The 15,558-nt window shown below is 50.8% G+C and overlaps 1 protein-coding gene across 7 annotated transcripts in view; it reads left to right on the top strand.

The window, feature by feature from the left end:
- COL13A1 (collagen type XIII alpha 1 chain) overlaps positions 1–15,558 on the top strand; it is a 52,820-nt gene that overhangs the window by 10,635 nt on the left and 26,627 nt on the right. For 2 of the 7 annotated variants that reach the window (XM_064716443.1, XM_064716442.1), the window contains exons 10-18: positions 574–630; positions 2,443–2,508; positions 5,970–6,086; positions 6,521–6,562; positions 7,393–7,419; positions 8,146–8,181; positions 9,382–9,444; positions 10,023–10,049; positions 15,142–15,174. In XM_064716443.1, the coding sequence (XP_064572513.1) occupies positions 574–630; positions 2,443–2,508; positions 5,970–6,086; positions 6,521–6,562; positions 7,393–7,419; positions 8,146–8,181; positions 9,382–9,444; positions 10,023–10,049; positions 15,142–15,174 (468 nt within the window). Of the gene's footprint in view, positions 1–573; positions 631–2,442; positions 2,509–5,969; positions 6,087–6,520; positions 6,563–7,392; positions 7,420–8,145; positions 8,182–9,381; positions 9,445–10,022; positions 10,050–13,446; positions 13,492–15,141; positions 15,175–15,558 lie in introns of all 7 variants that reach the window. The other 5 variants (XM_064716446.1, XM_064716444.1, XM_064716447.1 and 2 more) reach the window with 3 other exon arrangements.

The following is a 15,558-nucleotide window of genomic DNA, read 5'->3' as shown; positions in this document are numbered from 1 at the left end:
TTGTTCATGGCTGAGACACGCTCACGGGAAGAGTGGCTGTCCTTAGATCAACCCAAGGACAGGCTGTCCTGACCTGCAAGTTCATGGAGCCAGAGGCACAGACCAGCCAGCAGAAGGTGCAGTTCTCTTTCTTCCTCCCTGAATGAAAATGAGGATGGGCCTTGTTGCAAAAATGCGACACTGCTGACAGAACTGCAATTAATTCTTGCTTTTCTGTTTGATAAGGCTCTTTGTCAGATGTTCTGGGTGAGGAAGTGAAAACCAGCATCCTGACAAACCGGGGATGTTGTTTCAGTTTTGTTTCATATTTGTTTTCTTAGGAAGGAAATACAAGGTTAGGATATGTGCCTTGGCTCTTGTAGATTCCTAATTTTTTGTCTGCATGAGTCTGTGTGGCCTGCACTGCTGTGAGGGATGAGCCCATGCATGGGTGCTGCCCATTCAGGGGGTGAGGGCCCCTCAGGCTGCTGCCAAGTGCGCTCAGGGAAACCATGAAAGCCATGCTGTCTGGCTCTCAGAAATGCTGTTTGTGTCTCTGACCCTGTTTGTCTGGTGTGTGTTCCCTGTCCCCAGGAGTACCTAAGTACCACCCTCGCAGCCCTGCGCTCTAACCAGATCCTTACGCTCAAGGTTTGTGGGTAGCACTCGCAGGGCATCCAGTTCTGATGCAAAGGTTGAGGGAACAGATCCAACATTGCACACTGCCTTCTGAAAAAACTTCCCATTGGAACACAGAGGGGGCACGGCAGGAGCTGGGTGGAAGTGCCTTCAGATTTCTTCTCACCTGAATCCATTGCAGGGTCTTGTCTTGCCTGTTTTCAGGACTTGTTCTCCCCATTTTCCTCCTTATCCTTTCCAGCATCCTCCCTCAGCTCCCCTGTAAGCTGTGTGATATTTCAGATACCCTTCAGCACTTAAGCAGCCAGGCAAAGCCAGCTTAGCTGGCTCTCCTGAGCCAAGGGGCCTCCTGCACTGTCTTTGAGAAAGGGGAGGTTTGCCTTTGGGTAAAATGAGCCCTGCTGAATTTCCAGCAGCACTGCTTTTGGAGTGAGAGCTTGTGGCTGTCTGGATCAGTGCTTTTGAGCACAACCACCTAATCATGATGCTGCAAAATTGGGTTACTGCTTCTCTTTGCATCAGGACTGGATCCTTGCTTTCACTGCACACATGAAGTACAATGTCTAAAGGGAATAAATGTGCTCCTTGGAAGGGTATGGTTTCTGTGGTGGGACACCTGTGGGCACACCTCTGGGGTCTGAGTGCACAGCTCACACGGGGAAATGTCACACACGGGCATGTTTTTGTGGCCAAGCACAGAAAGGCTCTCTCACCTCTCCCTATGTAAATCAAGAGCAGCTTCAATGGAAAACTGATAGGAACAGGAAAGTGGATGAGGCCAGGGCAGCATTCCTGGGCCTGGAGCCGACTGGTGGGTGCCAGGGTGACAGCAGCGTGCATGCAAGTGGAAACTGGATACAGCAAGAGGATGAACAAATGCTCCTGAGCTTTAGTGCATTTGATTTCTGTGTGTCCGGGTCAGCTTTGTGCCCTAAGGCAACATTCCTGGCTATAAGCAGTCAGAAGGTGATGATACTGTTGAGCAAGGAAAAACAAAGCACAGGCTGCCAGGGCAATGCCCTACTTAGGTGTCCAGCTCCAAGGCCTGGTCCTGTCCCTTGGCTGTGGTGGTTGTGTGTGCCAGGTTAAGTGAACCAAGCCAGGACTTCTGTGCTGACCCCAGCCAGCCTTTCTCTGCTCCCTTCCACACCTGCAGGGAGGGGGAAACCTGGAGATACACTGGGTTTCCTGTAAGAGAGCTGGAAAACTGCACTTGGAAAACCTGGAGAAAATTGTAATTCTGATAGGTGCCTGCAGATACACTGGGTTTCCTGTAAAAGAGCTGGAAAACTGCACTTGGAAAACCTGGAGAAAATTGTAATTCTTATAGATGCCTGCAGATACACTGGGTTTCCTGTAAGAGAGCTGGAAAACTGCACTTGGAAAACCTGGAGAAAATTGTAATTCTGATAGATGCCCCAACTCTGATGATGATGAGAATTTAAGAGAAACAGTCCCATTGCAGGGCACCCCAGCAGAGCCAGCGAGGGGGATGCCTTGCAGGGAGCACTTCCTAAGGAGATCAGCAGAGCTGAGTCAGAGATCCCCTGGCTGTTTCCAGGCAGAGGGAGCTGTGGAAGCTCTGTGCAGTGGGATGGTATTGAGTGGGCACCCCAGAGCTGCCAGGCTGTGCCCTGTGAGCAGCACCAGGAGCTCAGAGGTGTGCCAGCAGGTACCTGCCCCACACCGCTCTCCTGCCAGGCTTCATTTTCATGGCAATTTCTCTGTTCCCCCCTTCTCTGGTCTCTGTCCTGGCTGCTCTGTGACTCTCCATGCCCTCATGGCCTCCTTTGCCCTGTGACCTTCTGGTTTGATCTTCTTCAGCTGCTGCCTCTCCTCAATTCAGTGCGGCTGGCTCCACCTCCGGTCATAAAGAGACGCACTTTCCAGGTAGACTTCTCCTCCTTGTTGCCTGTTTCTGAGCTTATCCCAGTGCTTGCAATTCATCAGCTTGCTACCTGTCTTTCTTCCCCTGCAGAGGGCTTTCCAAGAGTTTCAGGCAGAGCTGAGGGACTTTCTTGAAAGCGGAGGAAACCTTTGATGTGATAATGTTGCTAAAAAGAAATGCAGTGAAGGCAGATTTTTGGACTAAAAGAAATGGGCCATGAAGCTGTTCTTGGGGCTGTCGACAAGCAGCCTCCTCCCTTAAGGAGTCAGTTCCTGCATATTCAATCTCCAGAAGAGGTTGGAAGCCTCTTGCTGAAATTCATCTAATGTCTGTGAAATTTAACTGAGATGAATGAATAGGCAAACGCTTCTTCTAAGGGCTAGTCTAGTCTGAGGCACTTGGGGAAATGTGTTTAAATAAGCTCTTAGAATGGTTTCATTAAACTGCATTAAATCTTTGTGTAAACACATTTATTTTGGTTTCCAGGGCCATAATTCATGTTTAGTTTATTTTTGGGAATGAATTCATAAAGTGAATTACAGACATATGAATAGTGAATAAGAGTGTCCATAATCAGAGTTCATGTGGCTTTTAATGAGCCCACTTTCTGCTCCCTCATTCCATCAGTTGGAATTAGCTTTCCTGTGTGGACAAACTGCTGCAATTACCCCGCTGAAGTGTGCTGGGCACTCTTTATTGAGTGCCTGGGTTTTGTCACCCTGTGCCTGTCTAGACGGTCAGATGCCAGCAGGGAACTGCAGGATGCAAGAGGCTTTACCATGAGGTGCCCGGTCCTTGCCCAGCTCTGGATGAATCCTGAGCCCGTGGTTTCAGCTCAGTTTCTATCGATTCAGCACTCACACCACACAGAGCCCCATGGATTGCGCTGTTTGCCCTTCAAAGTGACAGTCTGGAGAGCCAGGCCAAGGACTGACCTCTTGGGAAGGCTTTGAAAGCTGAAGTTCCTCTCCAGGATGAAGTGGGAAACTTGAATAGCTGCCCTGCATCCTGTCGTCAGCCAGGGCTGCAAATTCCCTCTGTCCTCAGAGGAAAACTTCACCGGAGTTTTTGCCATGATCCATTTTGCCTTTGCTGTATTCATTCTCTAAAAGCAACAGGGTGGGGTCTGCTCCTACACATCTGCCAGCACCAGGCAATTCCAGGAGCCCAGCCTGTGAGTAGTAAGGAAAACAGTGAGGCTGCAGAATGGATGTTAGAGAGGAAAATCCTGCTGCTAGCTCTGAGCACATCGGCAGGAGTGCTTTGCCCAAGGCTTAGCTCAGCATGGCCTGAGTGAGTGAGCTCCTCTTTGAGGAGGCTGAGCAGGCATTGCATTGCTGGGGTGCAGGCAGGGTGGCTGGCTGGTGTTTTAAAAGAACTGAAAAATAGTTCCAGTCGACAGCTAAAAATATAGAATGACAACTGAGGAAAATGACACCTGATCTCCCACTTACTGTATCCGCTCACTGTCCGTTGAGCTCTGTGGGGGTCCTTTTGTGCTGAACACATTAATGAGGCTTTAATGATGTGGTGATAACACTGGGTGTGTTTAGGGATCTGCAAGGATGGGCACTTGCCTAAACAAAGCCTGCTGTGCCCAGGACAGCAGAGTGAGGGTGATGCAAACGGGACTTGGGGTGGGTGAGCTCCTTGCAGCCGCTCCCTGTGCTGGGGCAGGGCTCCTGCTCTGCCATCTCTCCTACCAGCACCCTGGTTCCAGTACCATGCTGCACTTTAGTGCCCTAAATTTGGAGCATGGACTGGGCTGGCAGAGAGTAGCTGAGGTGGGAATAGAGAGAGAGCCAAAGTGAGATGGGCAAAGCCCCCTTTGCCTTCCCATGGTGCACCCATGCTGGGGGTGTTAAAAGATGCAGTGGGAGAGAAGTCTTTGAAGGTGGAATGAGAGGGCAAGGCAAGAGGAAATCTAGAAATACATTCCAGTGTCCTCCCAACATCTTCATTAGATCCAAATTACCTTCCATATTTAAAACTATGAGACCATTTACAGTTGAGTGGCACTGAGTATGGAGGATAAGGAAGCTTAGGAAAGAACCTGCATTCCCTTGCAAGGGCCACAGGATGAATGAAGATCCACTTTGAAAGTGGGGAGAAGCAAGGGCACCCCTCCTGCCTGGCCCTGCAGGCTTCCCAGCATGGGCTGAGGTTGGGCAGTGAGGCACAGAAAAGGAAAGGAAAGGGCTGTTGCTCCACACATGACCCAGCTTCTCGTGAGCCTGGCCCACGCGCTGGAAATTTTCTTTTAAATAGAGCTGATGGCAGAAAGGATGAAATTTGCAGCTTATTACTTTCATTTATCATTCTAAATAAAGCAAACATCCCTGTATCTGCATGTTTCACTGAAGGCAGCCAGGATAAACAGCGCATTTGGTAGGAACGCAGGGGACAGATTTCGTGCATTTTCCTCCAGTGTGTAAGGCTGGAGAGAGGATAAATGCAGCAGAGACCCGACTGCACACCCGCTGACTTTTAACTGAGAAACAGCCATGTTTGGTTTCTAGCTTCCCATGGACCCACCAAGGGAAGTCTTTCAGATTTGAATGGGATCACTAGCAGTAGGCTCTCATGTTTTATCTAGGGAGGTGAGCCTAGAGAGTGAACAGCTTGGCACGGGTGCCACAGTGCCCTAGGAGCTGGATTCATCAGTTCTAGATCAGCAGTCTGGTATTCAAACGTGCTGCTTCCAACCCACTGTCTCCTGCGTGCCGCCTGGTGCCACGTGCAGCCCCAGATGACATTGCTGAGGCATGAGCCACAGGCACGAGGGGCACTGAGGGCCTGGGGAGGAGCTGGCTCCAGCAGCTCCCTCTCACAGAGCTCAGAGTGGCAGGTGGCTCAGCAGGCACTGCCTTGTTAAATCCCAGCAAAACAGGCTCTGCCTGGTGTCCATGGGCCTGCCTTGGCTGGCCTCCAGGAATGCCATGATGATCGTGTTATTTTCTTTGGGGTTTGTGGCATTTCTACTGTTGGTCCTTGGCAAAACACAGGGAGTGTTGTCCAACCAATATAGTATGGGGGAAGAAGTGGCTGAGGTGGCTCTGCCTGGAAGTGCCAGTGTCGTCACAGGAGGCTTTGCTTCACATGTGACTGTCAAGTGCTTTGGAAAGCCTCCTCAGAGACTCAAGAGATGTTGGTCTTTGACACATAAATTTTACTTGGCTGGCTCAATGAAGAAAAAGGTCTCTTTGGGCTGCTCTGTCATCACTAGATCTCTCTAGAAGGGAGCTCTGAGCAGGTGACCTCAGATGTCTTTGCAAACCTTTGGGTGCTGGCTCCTGCTTCCCAGGCAGCCCAGTGTCCTCAGCAGGGCTCTCATCACTCTTGGAAACCTCTCCTGGCAGAAACCTGGCACTTGCTTCTGTCTCCTCTGCTGGCCTGCCTTGGCCCTTGGGGTGGTGTGAAGGGTTTGCTGTGCCTGCTGTAACTCTTGTTTTACAAACTGCAGGGTGAACAGGGACAGGCAGGGATCCAAGGGCCCCCGGGGCCCCCTGGCCCACCAGGGCCCCCTGGACCAGCTGGACCTGAAGGAATCCCAGGACGTCCTGGGCCAGTTGGACCCGCTGTAAGTCCTTAGCAAAACTGAAATGCTTCTGCTTCCCCATCCCCTAGGGCACAGGCTGCTTCCTCTGGCTTCCTCTGGTTGCTGCTAGGGAAGCTGAGATAGCCAGGACAGGAGGCTTGCAGAGAATGTGGATGTGTGGACAGGAAGAGGTTCCAGGGAAGGAGAGGGAAGGCAGAGATGGGACCTGGGCACTGCTGCTATCTGGACACACAGGGAGTGACACCAGGCTCATTTCCTCCTCCTCCTCAGCCCTGCAGATGGCCCTGGGGAGGAAGTAACAGTGGGGTGTAATTGTCTGCTCACTGCCACCCCTTTGAAGTCCTGTCCCTGTCCTAGGCAGGGAGGGTGGGAGCAGAACCACCCTTATAAAACAAAACCTCTGCTGAATGGCAGGGGACAGAAAGTGCTGCTAATGTGCCTCTCTCTTGCCACAGGGCAGAGCAGGAGAACCTGGGAAGCCTGGCAGAGATGGAAAGGTGGGTACCAGATCCAGCTCTGTTCCTGGGAGCTGCAGGGGCCAATGTGCCACGCTGGCTCTGCAGCACTGGGAATTAAAGGAGCTTCCATCTCCAGCAGTTTTCAAGGGCTGCCAGCAGGAAAAGCAAGTCTCATCCCTGGAGGCAAATGCACCTCTCCACACACAACACAGGGGTCAGCACCCTCCTTTCTCTCTGAGAGATCCTCATCTCTCTCTGAGGAGCCAAGGACAGGATGGCTAAACACCTGAATTGCCAAAGCAGGTGGCAGAGGTATCAGAGCATATCTAGAGCAGTTTTCCTTCCCTGCCTGCTTACAGGCAGCTCCTGCAAAGATAGTTTGTTTATTTATATTTACACACACGTATGTCTGGTATGCTTCATGGTTCATATCAGGTAAATTGTTTGGGTATTTCTCATTTAGAGACACAAGTGGTTTGTTTGTTAATACATTCTCTCTGTTTAGCTTGCCAGAGGAAGCTGCAAATGCCTGATTTACTCCAGAGCTGCAGTGGGCTGGGAACAAGTTCCCCAAGCAAGCCAGAGAAACAGAAAATATTCTGGAGCATAATGCATAAGGCAAAGCAGCTTTTTAGTCTTCAAATAGAGCAAGAACAAACCTGGGGGGATGGAGCACGGTGGGCATAAGTTTATTTGAGTGTATGCACTAAGATATCTACATGAAGAATAGACTGGGGATGTTTGAGCTCAGCAGTGCAAATCTCTAAGGGGTGTTTTGAATCAAACCAGCCAGCATCCCCCCCATCACCCTGCTGTCCATGTAATGTCACACTTTCCAACCCCAGTGTCTGTTTTGATTTTATCCACAGGGCTTACCTGGGCCTCCTGGACCAAAGGTGAGACATCTCACCTCACTTAGAGGTGCAGAAAGATGATGAACAGAGATGGGCTCTCCTGACAGGACAGATCCATTTGATGGATGGAGGAGGGGTGAAAGAGGTTACATCAAAGGGCTGAGAGGGATTTCTGACCCAGCTCAGCAGTGCCTCTGGGGCCCAGCCCCTGTGCTGACTCAGGGGTTTTGTGCAGGGACACGTCTGAGCCGCCTCTCCGCTGAGCCAGGCACGCCTCATCAGCCCAGCTTGCAAAACTGTTTGCCACACACAGCTTTATTGGCTTCTTCCATTCTCAAAGCATTTCCCAGCGCTTCAGGAATGGATTTTGCAATGCTATTGTTAACTCTGCCACGCTTTCCCATTTATTCACTTGCCAAAGTGCGAGGGAGGGGGTGGTTGTTGTTGTTTTTCAGCTGCAGCCACCCAACATAATTTGTTTTTATCTGAGATATGTGGCCAGGGTGAGGAGATAGGAGCCATGGAGTTGGGGCACAGAGCTGACACGTGTTAGCTGTGTGCCAGGGCTTTCCTGCCAGGGCTCAGCCCAGTGCAGCAATGCTGACCTGTGGGTCTGAAGGGACAGGAGCTCACTGGAATCACTGTGAGCAAAAGGCAGATTTTCCCCATGGAATGCTCTCCCATCCAAACAGTACCCCAGGGAAAAGAGCAGAGATTTGTCCCTCTCAGGCCAAGCCTCAATTCCTTTTGTCTTTTTGTCTTTTGCAGGGAGATGCTGGCATTCAGGGGTACCCTGGCAGAAAGGTAAGGAGGGAAGTTCTGGTGTTGTTAAATGAATTAAGTGCACTGATGCTTTCTGGAATCGTGACTGAAAATCTGTGGACTATGCTGGAGCCTCCTGTGGAGGGTTTGCATCAGTCCCACGGGTTCCCTGCTGGCACCTGTGTAAAGAGGGCCTGGGCCCAGAGATTTTTGTCTTTAACTCTCCAGCAACTATGGAGCAAATATCTCCCTGTGTGTGTTTGTGTTTGCCTCTCTACACCCACTTCCAGGCTGGAATGCATTTCTTATGCATCCAAGCCCATATGGGAGGCTGAAAAGGGCCAAATCCCTGGCTGTTGCTCTCTGGGATACAGGAAAGAGCCAGTCCTGCTCTGGGTTAAAAGGCAGAAGCTGGCAATGCCCAAGTGCCTCCAGCAGCAGCTGATTAGCATCAAGGCTGTGAGCCCAGAGGGTGTAATGAAGAGACAGGAAGAGAAGGACACAAAGGGAGATCAAACAGGAGAGAGGGAATGGAGAGATACTGCTATGGAGATGTCAGCTGGAGAAGGGGAAGGTGAATGTTCCCAGCAGGAAGGAGCCCTGTGTCCCCTGTTATCTCCACGTTGCTTTATGGGTGCTCTGCAAGCAAAATGGCAAGACCTGAGAGCTTTTTAATTAGCTCTGTATAAACTGAGAAGGTTTTCTTATGTCAGGAAGTGGAAATTACAGGCCCTGCAGACCACAGCCCCCTCCTGCAGACAGACACAATTTATTGCCCCTTTTCCCAGTGAAGCCAAGGTTTTCCATCAAGATCCCTGTGTGCACAGGGAGGGTGGCTCTGGGCAGTGACCTCCCAGCAGCTCCTCCTACATGAAACACCCCCTGTGCTTCAATCCCTGCCGAGCCAGGAGCCTTCCCTGGGCTGCAGGGTGAGCCCAAGGCTTTCCTGGGAAAGCTGGAAGGAATGGATCAATGTAGGGCACCAAATCCTAACGGGAAGGGAAAAGAAGGTGAAATGTTGAGCAAAGTTGTTAATTCAGATTTGGTGCTTCCTTCACTCCATGCATTTCATACACTGAATATCTGCTCCTCTCCCAGAGACCCAGGGGTGGGTTGGTGTGTGTGGGACACCTCAGTGTGGGACATGCCTCTCACACCTCTGCTGGCCTTTCTGCAGCCCACAGCTCCTTTCCTTGCTGCTGTGTTTGCTGCTTCCACTGTTCTCTTTGCTCTCTCCCTCAGGGTGAGGTGGGTGAGGCAGGCCTGCCCGGTGCCCGTGGCCTCCCTGGAGCCTCTGGCCCCAAGGTAACCCTTGAACTGGAGTGAAAGGGGCAGATAAGGGGCACAAGCCTGTCCTAAAGGGATATCAAAGGCCAGGGGTGGGAGACAGCTCTCTAGAGCCTGGGATGAACCACGTAGACAGCAACAGTTGCTCCTGTGTGAAGAATCTGGGCCATTGTTGGCCAAGGTGATTCCATGCTGTCCTGAACCAGGAATTACACAATCCCCCATTAAGGAATAAAACCGACCCAGCCTTCAGAGGCTTTGCACCAGGGCTGTGAAAATGAGGGTGCTCTGGACCATGAGATGTTTCAATGGTTTCTGCACCCTTATCATGTAAAAGAAAAGTGTTAGTATGGGCAGCCTCCAGCCTGCCCTCCAAGGACCTAAACTGCCTTTGCACACTCCTGGGAGGGGAGGGAGGGCTGCAGCCAGTGCCTGGCTGGTCCCATGCTGCTGTGAGCAGACCTGGAGTGCTGGGGCTGCATTTATCACACCCCTCTTCTGGCTGCTTTATCTCTTGCTGTTACTGCTTGCTTGGTTTCCCTTTGTGCTCACTGTCCCTCTCTGTTTCCCCCCTTTCTCTCTCCTTTTCTTGGCAGGGTGAAAAAGGGGATGCTGGCATCAAGGTAGGCATGACAAATACATTATCCTAACTCACAGCAGATCACCTGGGAGATGCTGCTGCTTGGGCTGATGGGTTGTGAGGGGAGCTGGGTGCAAGGCAGCTCTGTGGGGTGTTTGATGGAGTCCACATCTGTGCTCTGATGAGCCACAGACAGGCACTCCCAGCTCAGGCTGCCTTCATCCCTTCAGTGGAATTCCATTCTTACCAGAGGCATTTCTCTGGCTATGAAGCTTGCTGGTGATTTGTTACATCTCCCTATTTGATGGGCTAGGTTGGGGTTTCCTCATAAAATCTGGTTAGCTGACGCATCAAATCCACTCCAACTCCACCATTCAGGCTGAGGTTTGGCACCAGCCCTTCTGTCTGTTTCTGGACACTTTTACAGGCTCATATGGTCTCTGCCCAGATGTTATCTATTTGACTGAAATTTACTGTACCCATATATTTCAAGTATATTACTCAATGTAGGCTGTGCTTAAAACATGACAACATTGGCAAGTGTTCATGGCAGTCAGAGCACACTGTGTCATGCCATACATCTTAGACATCCTGAGGAAAGACTGGTCCTGTAATATTTGGGAAGGCATTAACTGTGACACGTTCATTTCGAGTATTTAGTGTGTGGCATGCAGCTCATTTATCCTGCAGCACATACACTTTCTAGATCTTTTCCATCTGGGTGGATTGAAGAGAGAAAGAGGTTTGAAGAGAGAAAAGGCCCCTTCAGAGCTTACCAAGGATGCATTACTTGGAGTTTAAAGAAATGTTCTTTGGGAATGCAGCCTCTGGGTTCATAGCTGGATAGGGCAGCAGGGATTGTCTTCCTACAAGAAAACACCCCCTCAGGAATACTGCAGTGCATGTGGTTCCCTGTGTGCATCTCTGTAAGAGTGACGGGGGTAGGACAGTGGGGACAGACGGAGAGCAGAGATCTCTGCAGCCAGGTCAGGAACTTGGGGTTTATTGCAGAGGGCCTGGGGGCAGGGCCCTGCTGGGATTTGGGGTTTATTGCAGAGGGCCTGGGTGCAGGGCCCTGCTGGGAGCTGCCACAGCCCAGAGCAGGCCCGAGAGAAGAGAGGGGCAGAGAGAAAAGCATAAGAGAGTAAAAGGGGTAAAAGGCAAGAGCTAAGAGAGTGAAGTTCCCGTTACAATACAATAAATCATCTCCTGTGTTGAATATTCTGATTCTCACTAACCAATCTAGTACAATATACAAATCCTACAGCATTTACATACAGCCTGTAAGAATCATTACATTACCATACTGTGTTACATTTTAAACCCTAAAAACTCCTCTTTGGGCCCCTTCTGCCAAGCTGTAGGGTCTGCTCTGACCCTTGGGCCTGTCTGCAAGCAGAGGGAATTGTTCCATCAAAAGGGAACAACCTTCAGCTGGCCACACCATTGTTTTCCTGTTGTTCAGTAACTGAGGGATCTCAAAGCTTGCTTTCATTTCAATCTCATTATAGTTTCCATATTCTCAAAATCTTTTGCCAGGCAATCATGTTTGTAAGGCTTTCCTGTTCCATCCTCCCCAACACATCTCCCCATCAGTGTAATTCCACAAGCACAGAGGCATTGCTCCAGTTTGTGCTAGTGGGAATGAAGGTGGAATTGCACCCAGAAGAGATTATTTTGAGGGCTTGGAGCTTGCTGCTCTCTCAACAGCAGGCCTCCCATTAAACTGAACTGAAGGAATGAACTCAGAGTGTTGCCCGAGAGGGAGAAAAGGCTGAAAGGAGAAGCTGTGTTTTGTCCTTGCTGAAACTCCCATGTTTCACTGCTGGCATGGAACACCTGCTTTGCTCATGCCCATGTACCATCACTGGCCAGCTCTTCATGTGGGTTCTGGCAAAGGGGAAGGCTCCAGTCATGTCTCAGGGTGATGCAGAGGGTGAGAGAGAGCCTTCCCTGACTCGGGGCCACCCTGCAGACACAGTCCTGCTATTGGCCCTTTGTTTATGTCTTGCACACCCCCCTTCAGGAAGAGCAGAGATTAAACCCACTGTGCTTTTTGGGATTACTAAATCTCCCAAAGGGCACCTCTGCAGCCCCAGAGCAGCAGCTTCTTTCTCACACAGACTATCATTTGTTACTGTCAAGGTCACTTTTCTCCTGACTTCCTTTGGTTTTGCTCAGAGGAGTTGAAAGGGAGGTGCAGACACGTTCTTAAATCAGCAGCCAGACCTCACTCAGCCCCTGAGCATCCAACAGCACGTGCATTTGTTGTCTTTGGAAATTGCTTCTTTCTGTTGTCCTCCCACCTAGGAGGATTAATTTGGGCTCTGGAAGACATTTAAGTCTTCCAACTTTGGATCCACTTACCTAGACTAGATTTTACCTTCTCTTTGCCTTGGGGAGCCCTGGACAAACACCATGATTCCTAGGTTAGCTGTAGTGGCCAATTTTGCATGGAATATCACTGCTTTGGCTGGCAGTGAGGAATATCTCTGGCCTGAAGAAGTTTCCTGGTATCACACAGAGCTCTTGTTCATTCAGCCACCTCTGAGCTCCCTCTCACCAGAGGGCTTGGCTTTTACAGGGTGAAGGAATCAAACAGCTCCTCAGGCAGGCACTTCTTCATGGAGAGTCTCTGGGAAGGGGAATTGACTGGCACAGGCTGGGCTGCCCGGTGGGGATGGTCTCTGCAAGCAGGCTGGGTGTCTCCCAGCAGAAAACATCACTCTGCCCTGCTGGGTCTCACTGAAAACAGACAGGGAGCATGGCTGGGAAGGAGAGAGACCAATCCACATTCTCCAGTACAAAGTATTCCTAATTACTGCTTTAGTTTCCTTACTGCTGAAAATAGGGCAGTGTAGGGCGGGAGGTGCCCACACTAGGTCATGGATATTATGATATTAGAAAGTGTTTTACAAAATGTAGTTCACAGGATGCTGTAATTACAAGAAGCTATTTTTTTATAAAAGCAGATATATATATATATATATATATCCCTGCTAAATAGCCCTTCCAAGCAAGGAATAAACACCCAGAAGAAAATTACAGGAGCAGTATGCAGATTGCCTGAATCTGCATTTTCCAGTTATTTTATTTTATTTTCCAGTTATTTTATTTTATTTTCCAGTTATCAGCAGGCAAAATTCAGGCTAAGAGCACAAGGCAGCCCTTGGATTGTCTGTCTCTCCCAATAGGTTTGTTCATGCCAGGGTCACTGCAGGCTGGGATGTGGGAGCAGGGTGTGGAGGCTGTGGCACTCCAGTGGGGTCAGTCCTGTGTAAGAATTGAGAGGGAATTGAGGGAAATGGCCCCAGCTGGGGCAGTCAGTGGGCGAGACAGTGCCTCACCTCACTCAGGAGGGTTTGTCATCACCTGTGCCCTGGGAGGACTCATCTGCTGTCTCTTGCTGTCTTTCTCTGTGTGTCTTGCTCTGCTTGCAGGGGGAGAGAGGCATGCCAGGGCTGCCAGGAAGACATGGCTCTAAGGTACCTTGTGCCCAGAGGAGGGATGCTTGTCTGCCTGACCTCACCCCAGCACCCCTGATGCTCAGGCACTGTGTGTCTGTGTGTCTGTGAGCCAGTGACTGTCCTCAGCTGAATTATTCATGCTTCTAAATTGCAAAATGCAGGGCCTAATTCACGAAGGCAGAGGTGGGGGAAGATGTGTTTACAGAGCAAATGGCATGCCCAGTCTGATGCTGACTTGCAACATCAGGGTTTAATGCTTTACCCGGTGAGAGCAGCCAGTTGTGGTGTTTGTAGGGAATTGTGCCGGGGGAGCACTGCAGGTGTGTGCCAGCCCAGCTGGGATGAGCAGGGCTGCCCAGGTGGGAGCCTGCAGTGAATCAGGGTCAGTGTGTGACAGCCCTGCATGTCTGTGCATTGCAGTTTGAGGGTAAATGCTAGAAAATAACATGGTCTGCAGTCACTGCTGTTTGAAGGCTGAGAAATGAGGGACAGGCATCCCAAGGCTCTGCAAAGGCCTAACCAAAGGCACTCACTGCACGTTATCCCTTTCATGGCTCCAGCCTGTATTGGCTAAAACCTACTGACCCTGAGACAGTCTGGAATGCTTTTCACCCCATATATTGCATAGAATCCCTGATCTCCATCTTCTGTCCTTGTGTTTTTTAGCTTTTGTCCCCGATTTCTGTTTCAGAAAGCTGAGAGGTATGATCCTGCTGCTCTCTGGCTCCCCACTCCTCCTTGTTTGAACCTTTTCCAAGCTTTTTTCACTTTGAACTTGGCTCCCAGTCCTCTGCACTGCCTCATGTGCTACATCCCACCCCCTCACATTTCCCAGTTTCTAACACCACTTCTCTCCCTCCCCCCTCCTTAGTTACCCCTCATGTTTGCCTTTTTAACTGGACCTGTTCTAACCAGGAGCTGACTAACGCTAACACAGGGGATACAGAGATTTCAGAGAGGATGGTTGCAGGGACAACCTGCTCTTTGCATCAGTGCTGTTGAGGGCTGTGTGACACTCCCTGTGGGATCAGCTGCCTCCTGAGACCCCTGTCTGGATGGCAGGGCAGGGACACTCCACAGCCCCATGGTGGTGGCTTGCTGTGCACTGCAGAGTGACAGAATGACACCTGAATTGCAGTGATGCAAGTCTGGCTTTTCCCCTAATGTGTCTGGCTTCAGAGCTCTCCTGGAAACACTTTACTGCAGGGTTTATCCTCTGTGAGGGGGAATAGCCAGGCCAGGGCTCTGGGGTATGAGCCAGCCTTTCTCAGGATGCTTGGGCTGAGGTGTCTGGGCTCAAGCCTTGAGGAGGGTTTTGCTCCTTGGTCTGTCTTTGCATTCCTCAGTTATTTGACACTGTTCTGCTTCACTGGCAGGACTAAACCCAGGGCAGGAGGGGGTGGAGATGTGTTTGTCTGGGTTGTGCTCAGGGTGCCTGCCCTTGGAGGAGCTGTCAGAACCCAGAGCCCCTGCCATGGGTGAGCAGCTGCTCAGGGAATGAGGACGTGTGCTGTGTGGGGTCACAGCATCACTTCTGAGCTGTGGAAAGGAGAACATGTGCAGTTTTGCGTTTTGACTGTCACCTGACTGATACGTTTTGCTTTAAAAAACCTGTGTCCGATTGATTTCAAACAAGGTGTCGCTGTCTCTGTCTGCTCTCTCTGCCAGGGCGCTCCGGGGCTGGCGGCCGCAGGGATGAAGGTCAGTTCTGGGCTGCAGTGCCTCGCTTGGGCACGGGCTGGGCTGGGAGAGCGCTGGAAAATGGTCGGAGAGCTCCCACTGATGGGGAATATCAGAACTGCCTCCCTTGGCAGAGGTGCCAGACCTGTGTGCAGCCTTCCCCGGGGCCGGTGGGCTCGGATCAGCACAGGTGGCACCGCAGCCTTGCTCCTGTGCTGCGGAGACAGAGCAGGGAGTGCCAATTCCTCTGTGCCAGCACACGGGTCTCGTCCTGCTCTGCTCTATGGTATCTGGTAAACACCTGCTGGGTGGTTACTCCAGTCTATGGAATCTGTGAGTCTGAGGTTTGGTGGTTTCTTATGGCAGCCTGGGAGCTGGCTAATGAAGATAAAAGAGGTTCCAGGC

Source organism: Zonotrichia leucophrys, chromosome 6 (assembly GCF_028769735.1).
Source record: "Zonotrichia leucophrys gambelii isolate GWCS_2022_RI chromosome 6, RI_Zleu_2.0, whole genome shotgun sequence".
NCBI lineage: Eukaryota > Metazoa > Chordata > Aves > Passeriformes > Passerellidae > Zonotrichia > Zonotrichia leucophrys.
This window is presented reverse-complemented; position numbering and strand designations above follow the sequence as displayed.